This window comes from Vicia villosa, linkage group LG2 (assembly GCF_029867415.1).
Source record: "Vicia villosa cultivar HV-30 ecotype Madison, WI linkage group LG2, Vvil1.0, whole genome shotgun sequence".
In the NCBI taxonomy this organism is placed as follows: Eukaryota; Viridiplantae; Streptophyta; class Magnoliopsida; order Fabales; family Fabaceae; genus Vicia; species Vicia villosa.
The window spans coordinates 169,197,667-169,211,123 of NC_081181.1; the positions used below are offsets into that span (position 1 = coordinate 169,197,667).

Below are 13,457 nucleotides of genomic sequence, written 5' to 3' on the forward strand. Positions count from 1 at the left end.
GGGTATAACAGTTGCCCCTATTCAATCTTCTTAAACCTGAAGAGATTGTCTGAAATCTGAAGGTAGAAGATGATTGAATATTTAGATGCCCTGAAAATTTGCACTTACCTTGATCAGAAGAGATGTTGGAAGTTGCATTTGAATGTCGTCTGCGAAATGTTGTTGGCAGATTGAAACATTACCTGAGATGGGCTTTCAGATGCCACCTGGTAAATGTGTTAAGGGTTTGTTCATCAGAATGAATCCATTGATTATATCTTGATGAAGGATTTGAAAGTCTTTGTGTTGACTGTTTCGGAACCGTCCAAGGTTACCGCTTTAAGTCTTGGAAGATAATCGTTACGGAACTTGTCCAAAGTTTTTCCGATTTAGATTTTGGAAGTTGATCATTGTGGAACCGTTTGAGGTATCGCTTTAGATCTTTGATGTTAGATCGTTCTGGAACCGTCTGGGGTATCGCTTTAGATCTGCAATGTTAGATCGTTCTGGAACCGTCTGAGGTATCGCTTTGATCTGTGATGCTAGATCATTCTGGAACCGTCTGAGGTATCGCTTTAGATCTGTGATGCTAGATCGTTCTGGAACCGTCTGAGGTATCGCTTTGATCTGTAATGTTTGTTTTTGAGTTGGTAATTGATCAGAATGAATCTTCAGCTTGATTATATCTGAGAAAACCGTTCATGGAATTCAGGTGAACACTGCATGTGATTGAGAACATCTTTGTTGAAGATATCCGTCTACCTGAAAAATCAAGTTAGTAATATGCAATGTTTATGATGCATGTAATGTATGATATTCCCGGAGAAATATGCATGTTATGTTGTGTATGAATATGCGTATGAAAATGCGCATGATGCATGATGTATGAATATGTGAATGTGAATATGAATGTGTGATGTATGAATGTATGTGAATGTGAATGTATGAATGTTAATGTGAATGTGAAGGTGTGTCAAGCTTCTAGTTGGAAAAATAAATTCCCACTAGTCATCTGGACATGAATGTTTTGTGATCTTTGATGATCTTTTGTCTTGTTTGAGTACCCTTGGCTGGGGAAAATCTTTGAGAACCTGGTACTCTGTTGAAGGCTCTTCGACTACTGCTTGGGAATGAAAGGTAGCTGGAAGTTCTGATGCCCTTTCAAATGAGAATGAGGAAGATGCATAATCCTCCGATGCACTATCTGACCAAGTCCGGGTGCGGGGATCACACCTTCTGAAGATAGTAATCTGGAACAACCCTGCTGGGGGATAAGACTTCTTGTGAAGAGAAAATCTTTTTGAGGAATTTGCTGAGAAATGCGTTTCCCTTGGGGATTTTCTTCTGATGGAATGATATCCAGCTGACTGGGACATTTCCTGAATGCTATTCCTGTTTTTCCTGGTAAACATCAATCATATTCAAATGCACCTGCTCATTCAAAATTATCATGGGGACGTTTACGTATTTAAAACAGAAAAAGTGAAAATAGTGATTTTTGAGCCTAAGCTGCATTGATTTTTGAAAAAGAGCCATGATAGGCTGGTTAGCACAGGGAGACAACAATCCTAGAAGTAGGAAACTGTCAGAAAGTTTTGGAAAATATTTATAGAGATAAATAGCTATGTGAGAACGATCCAGTCAAGTTTCAACTCTGCTAATGCCAATCTGTCTTCGAGCATCTCATCCCTCACTTGTTGGAAGAAAGTGATTGGACTGATCGGTGTCTTTGAGGTGTTGAATCTTGATGGTGAGTAGGCAGCTGAACGGAACACAGTTGTATGTTTCATTCCCTAACTTTTGCCTAGGCTGCCCTTTCAGGTTTTCAGCCTACCGGGATAGTATTTGTTTAGTCTCTAACTTTTGCCTGGACCGCCCTTTCGGGTTTTCAATCCACCGAGACGCTCATTTTTTTGCCTAAGTTGCCCTTTCAGGTTTTTAACTTAGCGAGCTGTTTTTTTTCTTTTTAAGAGAAGTATTTTTTTACTATGTCAGCATTCACAGGATGTGGGAAATCCTCGCCATCCATGGTGGTAAGCAACATGGCGCAGCCGGAGAATATTTTCTTGATTATGAATGGTCCCTCGTAGGTGGGAGTCCATTTGCCTCTGGGATCACCTTGTGGTAAGATGATGCGTTTGACAACCAAGCCACCAGTTTGGTATGCTTGACTTTTGACTTTTTTGTTGAAGGCTTTGATCATACGCTTTTGGTATAGCTGACCATGACAAATAGCTGCGAGCCTTTTCTCATCAATCAAGTTTATCTGATCCAACCGTGTTTGAATCCAATCGTCTTCGTCTAGATTGGCTTCTTTCATAATCCTTAGGGAAGGAATCTGAATTTCAATTGGAAGAACTGCCTCCATACCATAGACTAAGGAAAATGGAGTTGCCCCTGTTGAAGTACGCGCAGATGTGCGATAACCATGAAGAGCAAAAGGCAACATCTCATGCCAGTCTTTGTAGGTTACTGTCATTTTTTGTATGATTTTCTTGATATTCTCGTTGGCAGCTTCCACCGCGCCGTTCATCTTTGGTCGATATGGAGAAGAATTTTGATGTTTGATCTTGAACTGTGTGCAAAGTTCAGTAATCATTCTGTTGTTTAGATTTGTGCCATTGTCCGTGATAATCCGTTCAGGGATGCCATACCGACAAATGAGATTGTATTTGATGAACCGGGCCACCACATTCTTGGTGACAGAAGCAAATGAAGCTGCTTCTACCCACTTTGTGAAGTAGTCAATAGCGACCAGGATAAAGCGATGTCCGTTGGAGGCAGTAGGTTTGATTTCTCCAATCATATCAATACCCCACATTGCAAAAGGCCAAGGAGCCGTCAGGACGCTTAATGGAACTGGAGGTACATGTACTTTGTCAGCGTATATCTGGCATTTGTGACATGTTCGGGAGTGATGATGGCAGTCTGTTTCCATGGTAGACCAGTAATAACCTGCTCTCAGGATCTTTTTAGCCATTGTATGTCCACTGGAATGAGTACCGAAGGCACCATTGTGTATTTCTTTCATGATCTGTTCTGCTTCCTTCTTGTTTACACAGCGAAGTAAAGTCGAGTCATGGTTGCGTTTGTATAGGGTTCCATTGCTTAGAAAGAATTTGGCAGCAAATCTCCTTAAAAACTTTCTGTCGTTAATGGATGCGCCTTCAGGGTACTCCTGAGCTTCGAGATATCTTTTTACTTCATGGAACCATGGTTTTTCCTCGGTTCCTTCGGTATTGATCTCATTGCAATAGGATGGTTCATCTTGCCTGTAAATGGTGATCATAGGCGCCTCGTTGTCCCACCTGACTTTGAACATGGATGACATGGTAGCTAAAGCATCAGCTAGTTGATTTTCCTCGCGTGGGATGTGTTCGAAAGTGATTTCTTCGAAGTAAGGAATCAAACTCAGCACATATTCTTTGTAAGGAATTAGATTTGGGTTCTTCGTGTCCCATTCCCCTTTGACTTGGTAGATTACCAAGGCCGAGTCTCCGTAGACTTCCAGGAATTTGATTCTTAGATCGATTGCAGCTTTAAGACCCTGAATACATGCTTCGTATTCGGCTATATTGTTAGTGTAATTGAAGCATAACCTGGCAGTGAATGGTGTATGACCTCCTGCGGGGGAAATGATCACAGCTCCGATGCCATTGCCAAGTGCATTAGAAGCTCCGTCAAAAACCATAGTCCACCGGGATCCTGGCTCGGGTCCTTCTTCTGGTCCTGGTTGTTTGTAGTCATTGACTAGCATAATGTCTTCGTCTGGGAAGTCAAAGTTCAATGCTTGATAATCATCCACTGCTTGATGAGCCAGATGATCAGCTACCACACTTCCTTTGATTGCTTTTTGTGAAGTGTACTGAATGTCATATTCTGTTAAGATCATTTGCCATCTCGCTATTCTTCCAGAGAAAGCAGGTTTTTCGAACACGTATTTGATGGGATCCATCTTGGAGATTAGGAAAGTGGTGTGATTTAGCATGTACTGTCTTAGTCGGCGAGCCGCCCAGGCTAAGGCACAACAAGTTTTTTCGAGTAGTGAGTATCTTGTTTCACAATCGGTAAACTTTTTGCTAAGATAGTAGATTGCGTGCTCCTTTCGGCCGGATTCGTCATGTTGTCCTAGTACACACCCCATTGAGTCTTCTAACACAGTTAGGTACATTATCAGAGGTCTGCCTTCCACAGGTGGCAACAAGATTGGAGGTTTTTGGAGATATTCTTTGATTTTGTCAAAGGCTAACTGGCATTTGTCATTCCACCTTTCCACTTGATCTTTCTTCAACAGTTTGAAGATCGGCACACAAGTAGTAGTCATGTGGGCAATAAATCGGGCGATGTAGTTTAGACGTCCCAAGAATCCTCTGACTTGTTTCTCGGTACGAGGTATATGCATTTCTTGAATGGCTTTAACCTTGGCGGGATCAACCTCAATACCTTTGCTGCTGACGATGAAACCTAAGAGTTTGCCGGATCTTAATCCAAAGGTACACTTATTTGGGTTCAGTCGCAACTTGTATTTCTTGAGTCTGTCAAACAACTTGTGTAAATGACCCAGATGTTCTTCCTCAGTGTTGGATTTTGCAATCATGTCATCGACTTACACCTCTATTTCTTGATGAATCATATCATGAAATAGCGCTACCATTGCACGTTGATAGGTTGCTCCTGCGTTTTTCAGACCAAAGGGCATTACTTTGTAACAAAAGGTTCCCCAGGGTGTTGTGAAGGTTGTTTTTTCCATGTATTCGGGTGCCATCTTGATTTGATTGTACCCTGAGAATCCGTCCATAAAGGAGAATACCTTGCATTGTGCGGTATTGTCAACCAGTACATCGATGTGTGGTAAAGGGAAATCATCTTCGGGGCTTGCCCGGTTCAGATCTCTGTAGTCTACGCACATTCTGACTTTCCCGTCTTTTTTAGGTACAGGGACAATGTTAGCTATCCAAGGAGGATAACTTACAAATTTTAGGAATCCGGCATTGAACTGTTTTTCAACCTCGTCTTTGATCTTTTTTGACATATCAGGCCTACTTCTTCGTAGTTTCTGTTTGACCGGAGTGCTACCTTCTTTGATTGGCAGGCGATGAACTACAATGTCTGTGTCAAGGCCTGGCATATCCTCATAAGACCAGGCGAATATCTCAACGTAGTCTCGCAGCATTTGAATCAGTCTTTGCTTGACGCTGTGTTCTAAATCAGCCCCTATTTTGACTTCTTTCATTTCTTCGTTGCTGCCCAAGTTGATGACCTCAATTGGCTCCTCATGAGGATGTATGGCCTTGTTTTCTTGTTCTAGCAGCCTTGCAAGTTCTCTTGGCACTTCACAATCTTCCTCACTTTCGTCCTCAGTTTGGTAGATCGGATTTTCAAAGTCATGACGGGCAATAGCAGAATCGTTGTTGACTGGATCCAGAGTGTATGTGAATCTGCAAGTTAATTATGTGAGTATGTGTGAAGAAAAAAAAACATAGCTATTTGAAAGCGAAGAAAGAAGGAAAAAGGATCACAAAATTTAAATTATGCAAGCGTCCCATGATTTTATTGAATGCACATGATCATGATATGATAAGCCCTTATAGAAGGACCGGTGTGCTAAGGCACACGGCTTTCAAGCTCATGGTTCGATTGTTCAGGAACCATTTTTATCTTTGCACATTATACACAAAGAAAACAGGAAATGGAATTTACTCCTGGTCAAAGGAGATCACATCCTCAGCTTTCCAGTTGTTCAATCCACTGTTGTGAGCAGGGAGTATCCAACTGTTGTAGTTGTCTTCTTCATCTTCCACAGCATTGATTTCATTAGTGGGAAAATGAGCCGGTGTTCCTTCGGGATAAGTGATATACTCTGCTGGATACGAGAGCCCAGGCTGAGATATCTCTGTTGGCTGAGCGAGATGCTCGATAAGACCGTCCCATGCAGTCGGGATGATGTTTTGAATAGTGACTTGTGCATCTTGATGAGGAGTGTATTCTGACAGATAGCAACCCTCGTTATTTGGTATTTCCCTGGCTTCTTCGAAAGCAAAATTGTCATCGTAATGTTTATCCCATCCAGTTGGGATAATGTCCTTCATAGCAATTTGTGAGCTTGGAGGAGCGGAGTATTTCACCATATAGTCATATTTGCCGCTGGGTTCTCCTAGCGTGTCCCATACTTCTTTGGGTGGATTTTGATATTGCTCAGTGACGGGACTTGTGAAACTTTCCACTACAAGAAAAACATGTTTTAGCTGCAACAATTTAGCGTCGGCCCCGACTCTCACGCTAATAGCGTTGCTTATACGTCTGTCAAGACCGACGCTAACCAAGCGTTTTAGATATCAGTTGGGAAATTAATTTTAGCGTCGGCCTCGGCCTTGGCTACATATGAAAATGCATTTTATTATTTTATTAATTGAATAAATAAAATATTAGCGGCGGCTCCCGCCGAAGCTACCTTTGGTGCAATTTTTTTTCATTTTCCCTCCTTATTTCGTTTGCCTCCTTTTTATAAATTGGTGAAAATAATAATAGTTTTTAACTATAGCGGCGGTTGTAGCCGACGCAAACTTTGGTGTGAAATTTTTTTTGTTTCCCACCACAAATTTCCTTTGCCTCCTTAGTTATCATAAATTTTAAATATTTATTTATTTAAGTTTAGCGGCGGCTACAACCGACACTTATGTTGGTGCGAAATTTTTTTCATTTCCCCCACAAATTTCGTTTGCCTCATTATATATATTATATATTAGCGACGGTGTTAGCCGACACTCATGTTGGTGCGAAATTTATTTCATTTCCCCCCACAAATTTCATTTCCCTCCACAAATTAGTATATTATTATATATATATATATATATATATATATATATATATATATATATTTATATATATATATATATAATATATATATATACTATATATATATATATATTAATATATATATATATATAATATTAATAATATATATTATTTATATTATATATATATTATATATATATATATATATAATTATATATTTTAAACATCAAACTAAATAAATAAAATAAAACTAAATAAACAATAAATTGTAACTTAACAATAAATCAGTAAAATAAAACTAAATAAATATCAAACTATAACTTAATAAGAAATTAAAAATAAAGGGTTTCTCAGTCTCAGTACCTCTCTCTCACAAAGAAAACGAAGAAGGGTTTCTCGAAGGCAAACGAACGGCGCATTGGAAAACGAAGAAGGGTTTCTTGCAGTTCTTGAAGGAACGGCGACGCATTGGAAAACGAAGAAGGAAAATGAAGAAGGAAAACGAAGAAGGGTTTCTCGAAGTTTCCCCTGTCTGAGTTCATACTTCATCACGAAAAGTTTCTTGAAGCTCTTCTTCTCAGTCTAATTTCCTCCGTCTAATTTCCAATTGTAAGTTTGTTGAATCTATTTCTTGAATCTTGTTGAGGATGGGGAAAGGATTAGGGATTTTGTGTTTAGGATTAGTTTATTGAATCTTGTTGAGGATTAGGGGTCGAAATGGTTAATACCAAATTTAGAGATTATGTTTGACCGATTTCACCCTTTTGCTTCTATTTTCGTCTGAGTATGGTATTGTATTCTATTAGTTTTTCTTTCTGTGAACTCTATAAGTATTGCTTAGTCTTTTTGATTTCTTAGTCTTTCTGTGAACTCTGATTTCGTCTGATTTCTTTGTGTTTTAAGGAGAAGATGATGGTGTGGAAAATGTTGCTGAGCAGCAACTTATTTATAATGTTATTAGTTTTTCGTTGGACATTGTTAGTGGATCAAGGTTTAGTTAGAAATAGTTGTGTCTTGTGTTTTGATGTTGTTTATGTTTTTAGTTCAGGTTGTTTTGTTTTGAAGATTCTGGTTTGTGTTTTTTCTTTGGCATTGGTGATTGAATGGATGATGGTTGAAAGGAGTTTTCCTTCCTGGACTTCAATCACTTGGTTGTAATTTCAGTTTGATACTAGCAATTGGATTTTAGTTTCGTATCGTTGAACCAAAAGTGTCTGCATAGTAGCTTCTAATATCCATTGAGGCAAGCACAAATTTAACACTATTTGTTGATATCATGTTTTGTTTTGTAGATCATGTATTTGAAATGTTGACGTTAGTTAGAACCCTAGCTAAAATTGTTTAGTTATTTTATTGTTGAACTTGAAGACAAATAAACAAACACTCCAGGTTTTGTTATGTACTTAGAGTTTAGAGCTTTGGGGAAAGCAATCCGGAATGCAAACTTTAAGACACTATAGTAAACAATGTGCTCCATTTAGTGAGATAATGACATTACAATGACACCCTCATTTTCTGAGATACTACTATTTAATTTTATTTTTCAATACAAGAGAAAATGTGTTTCTCCATTTCGTGTAGATCATTGCTTTCTGTAGACTTGCATTAAATGCATTTTTCAGACATCATTGAGCTCAATTTGCTATCTCAGGTTGGCTGGCCCTTCTTTCATTGCATTAATACACGAGGTATCTTCATTTTCAAACATGACACTAAGAAACAAAATACTATGAAAGAAAAATGCTAAATTTGAACAATACTGTTTACACTGTGTTTCAATTTTTTATAATGGATGCAGTTGCACTTGTGCAAATTATAGGTTGCATCACCGCTATATATGATGTACAAATCTGTTTAGTCATATTTAAATATGCAGCTTCACCATATTTTTTCTTCAATATAACTCTCTTGTAAACATAAATTTTATATTATTCGATACGAGACTCTTGTGTGAATATAAATAATAGGTTAATTCCTTCACCTAGTTTTTACTAAAAGTTCCACCTATGTTTATTTTTTATGCAAATATTTTTACTAAGCTAGAATTTGATGACATAAAAATGAACCAGAATATATAATTTATTTTTCGTTTAATTGGTGTAGAAATTTTGTAGATTTCTGTGTAAGTTGAAATGACAGGAGAAGGGTCAAAGAAGAAAGAACCAATGAACAAGAAACCGTAAGTTGTCTAAAACTTTCACTATTTGGTTTCTTTACAATTTAATATTTTTTGATGCATTCTTGCTAATGTTAATTGTGTAAAAAAGAGTTGTTGATAGGTTTTGTCGGACACGACATATGCCACCTGGGGCTCTAGCTGTAAACACATCTCGTTTTAAGCATGACACAAGGAACAAAAGCACTACTTCTAGAAAGCGTCAAACAACGCAAGCACCACCACCGCCTCAAACAACCACAACACATCCACCGCCTCAAACAACCACAGTAACACCACCGCCTCATACAACCACAGCACCACCACCGCCTCATTTAAATGCAGCACCTCCAGCGCCTCGGACAACCGAAGTAGCGTCGCCGCCTCAAACAGCCGAAGCAGCACCACAAACTATTGAGGAATGCACATTTGTTCCTACCCCAGGAGTGACACAACATGTCTTGCAAGGTCCAGCTGTCCGTCAAACCACGGTAGCAGTGGAGGATGAGGGGAGGGACCAAACATTTTCTGGTGGGGAAGAGGAGGCCGCAGAACAAGCATCTTATGATGGGCAAAGGCCGATGATTAGCATTGGCCCGGGCGATGGGTAAGAAATTTAATAGTTTATGCACACTTTATAATTGACAATCAGTAATCTACTTATTATTCATGCATGCCTGGAATGTGTTAATCATTTTTTCTAGGCTATTTGGAAATATCCTTATTGATACACTGTCTCTTGGAACTGTTTTTAAACTTCTTAGTAGGTGATTATAAACAGAACTACCTATAGGTGATAAATCTAACATTAAGAAGTAGGTTGATTCCAAAGATGTTCATTCCTGGGGTTGATAAATCTAACAGTATCCTGTGATAAATGTATCTTTAATACCTCTGTTTTGATTCCTTCCTTTCGCATTATGTATATATTACCTTGGCAGGATTTTGTCATATTAACATCGCCAATAATTTTAAAGAAAAAGAATACATGTATTCGTGACGCATCATACATTGGATGTATTTTCAATTAGAAGTATTACTACTACATGAGTTTGGAAATATGCATAACAGCATATTAGATTTGTTAGCATCTGCATCGTACACATTTAGTCACTAAGTAGATCTTGCGTTTCCTTTTTCAACAATTCAATAGTAAATATGACACTTTATAAAGAACATGAAACTGCTAAATGTTATATATAGTGATACTGATAGTGGTAACTTAACTCACTTTCTATTAGGTATAGAGCAAAAAGATCCATCATATCCTTATAAGTATAAAAACAGTTTCACCAATCATATTAACTTTTTAACAACTATTGAATGTGATTATATATCTAGTTCTTATAGCAAAAATGAGAAGCATCTTTCTTGTATTATGTAAGACAGAGTGATAGAATTTTAAATATAAGCAACATTTCTTGAATAAAAAACGAGTTGTGTTGTGAATATCAATTGATACTATTCTATCAATGTACTATTGCTGAAAGAATTAGCATTCTGCAGAAGTTTACAATTTACTTGTAATTAACAAATGATGCAACTAGAACATTACTATGCTGAAGAACTTATTTGATACAACCTGTTACTATGCTAATCATCATTGACTGTTAAGGCATTGTCATCACCTTGCTATAACCTTTACTTGATTTCTGTTTTACAGGTTAACTCCAAGCGGTGTTGTTGCTGAAGTTATTAGAAAAGTTTTTATAAAACTTTATCGTGGAAAATTCTTGCGGTATAGTGAGCTTAAAGTATACAATAGAAGACATGAGAGAGAGGCATACTTTAACCTTTTTAAAGTAAGACATGTAATTTCTTTTTTACTATAGTATGATAACAATGCATATTTTTTACAGTTTAATCAACAATGCTTCTTTTTTGGCAGTCTCTTGTTCAGTGGGAGTCGTGTGATGAAAGAAAAATGAAAAGTTTGTTTCATAGAGCTTGTGGTAAAAGAATAGCTGATATGTTTGGTAAGATTAGGAAAAAGGGGACAAAGCCGGACTGGATGGGTGAAAAGGTTTATGCGTATCTTCTTGACGGGTGGAAAAGCGATGAATTTAAAAAGACCTCTCAACAAAATAAGACTAATCGAGCATCAACCAGAGGTGGGGCGGTCCATACTACAGGACGTAAAGCTCATCACGATGTTGCTAAAGAAATGGTGTGTATTCTATTTGTAATTACAATGCATCTAGATATTTAAATTTGATATTCATTGTAACCATATATATTTTGTATTTATTTATAGGAGAAGAAGTTAGGCCGACCACCAAATCCTGATGAGCTATTCATGGCCACTCACAAAAAGAGGAATGGGCAGTGGGTTGACCGTCGTGCAGAAAAAACACATGTAAGGCCAACCATTCCATATGAATTATATGTGAAGTATTTATCATATATCTGTCCCATATAGTTGCATGTGCCTTAGCTACCAAACTCATTGAAATGCAATCCCATAAATTGTCTTCTTGTTTAGCTATGAAGCATTGACAGACACCGACACTAACACATTGACATTAGTAATAGTTATTAATTAATTGTAGAAAATATTAAAGCAAGAACCAGAATGAACTGATCAACTTACAGAATCTTGCTAAAGTGCCAATTGTTCATTTTTAGCTAATTTGGCAGCATTCTTTCTAAACACAGAACAACTAATTTGGTATCACTTTAACTAATTTGGCAGCATTCTTTCTAAACACATAAGAACTAAAATCTCTAAGAACTCTTGTGGAGAATTCATAGCTAGCAACTTTTCTCTGCTGCTTCCATTTTTCACCATCAACAACAAAAATCCCCCCACCCAGAAGATCAGTCACAATCTGTTGATTATACTTACCTTTAGCATATTTATCAAAGTTGGTTTTCAATACATGTTCTATATTTCTGACATCTATGGTATACAACTCACTTAAATATGGTAATCATGGATTTTCCTTTGAAGATTGTCCTCGCTGTTTTCTTGTGTTTTTGTTGTTAAAAGAAGAAGAACTGTGATGATAGAAAAGGATGTTATAGTGTAATTTGTCTTTATTTGGTGAGGATTGGGAGTGAGGTCTGATACAACAGCTGAATAATGGAATGAGTGATATATTTGTGAGTCTGTGTAGTAAAATGTCCTTGAAATTTTAAAATTTTGTATTGTAGTCTTTTATGAGCCTTTTGATGTCTTTGTTTGGATTCAATTTATACTAATGGGTCTGCAATGTTTATGTAAATTGCAATGTTTGAGTGAAAGACAAATCTTGATGTTTATGTTAATGGTGGTTCTGTTAAATGGTGTGATATTTTTGTTTGAATTAGGAACTTTAATTCATGTCATAGCAACCTTAGGTAAATGGATGGACGTTTATTTGAACTATATATAGCTGCAAGTGGATTGATTATATATGCAAACAATAATAATGTGGCTGCAGGTGGATTTGAACTATATATGGCTACAAGCTGACATGTTTTTACTGATCATTACTCTTTATTGTACAGGAAGATTATGTGAATCGTTTGACACAAGCCACACAAAATGATAATAATGTGGATGGATCAGAAAAGATACAATTATGGAAAGAAGCTGCCGGCGGTAAGTCACGAGGCCGGTGTTATGGAACTGGCCTAATGGCGGTTAATGTACAATATGGAGTGTCTTGCTTGACAGAAGTGACAGTTTCAAAACCGAATAGAGAAGTGGATAGCCAAGCCATCGAGGCGGCTAAAGCTGAGGCTTGTAAAGCACGTGAAGAGGCTGCATTAGCTAACGCACGTGCAGACAAAGCTATAGCCGAGACAGCAGATTTGAAAAGGCAATTTGAAGAATTTCAGAAACAGCTGTGGGCTTTGCAATCGAGTCAGACAGGTCCTTCTCATGGCCATTACGATGATGATAATGATTCATTGGATCTAGAGGAAATGAGTGATGGATGTTGACTCATATACATTGTCGTTTTCTTAGTTTTATAACTTGTTCAACTTATTGTGGATTTTAACAAGTTTGATATTTTGTGTTGGTATTTTGATGTAACTATTTATGTATCAATACTGTGGATTGATGGGCACAAGTTAAGTGTATTGTGTCAATATTTTGATGTATTGTGTCAATACTGTGGATGGGCACAAGTTTGGTGTATTGTGTTAATATTTTGATGTATAACTTTGACATCTAAATTAATGTAGCAACTTTGTTATCTTGTGTTGAAATAATTTTGATGAGATAATAACAAATGAATGGATAGTTTGAAATTTTAAACAGGTTTTGATAAATTTCATGTGCCAAATAAATTTGGTGTTAAACAGGTTTAAATTTAAAAAACAAAAAAAAAAAAAAAACAAAAAAAGCTAGCGTCGGCTAGGGCCGCCGCTTACACACGAAGTTATGTAGGTATGTAGCGTTCATCAAAACCGACGCTAACTAATTTCCCCAAACCCAGTGTCCCTAATAACTGACGCTACATTGTAATTTATTGAAGGTATGTAGCGTTCAACAAAGCCGACGGTAACTAATTTCCCATATTTTAGTGTCTCTCATAGC

At 37.3% G+C, this 13,457-nt stretch overlaps 1 protein-coding gene across 8 annotated transcripts; it reads left to right on the plus strand.

The window, feature by feature from the left end:
* The first annotated feature begins 7,132 nt into the window (after positions 1-7,132).
* Positions 7,133-13,113, plus strand: LOC131652921 (uncharacterized). Of its 8 annotated transcripts, none has more exons than XM_058922918.1 (8): positions 7,133-7,383; positions 8,426-8,462; positions 8,878-8,953; positions 9,054-9,536; positions 10,593-10,731; positions 10,818-11,096; positions 11,184-11,285; positions 12,419-13,113. In XM_058922918.1, the coding sequence occupies exons 3-8, from the start codon at positions 8,907-8,909 to the stop codon at positions 12,854-12,856; spliced, it is 1,488 nt and encodes a 495-aa protein (XP_058778901.1). In that variant the 5' UTR covers positions 7,133-7,383; positions 8,426-8,462; positions 8,878-8,906; the 3' UTR covers positions 12,857-13,113. The 8 variants fall into 8 exon arrangements, with proteins under 8 accessions (XP_058778901.1, XP_058778898.1, XP_058778902.1 ...); XM_058922915.1 differs by having other exon boundaries at positions 8,889-8,953; positions 9,042-9,536; XM_058922919.1 differs by having other exon boundaries at positions 8,889-8,953.
* Positions 13,114-13,457: the final 344 nt, after the last annotated feature.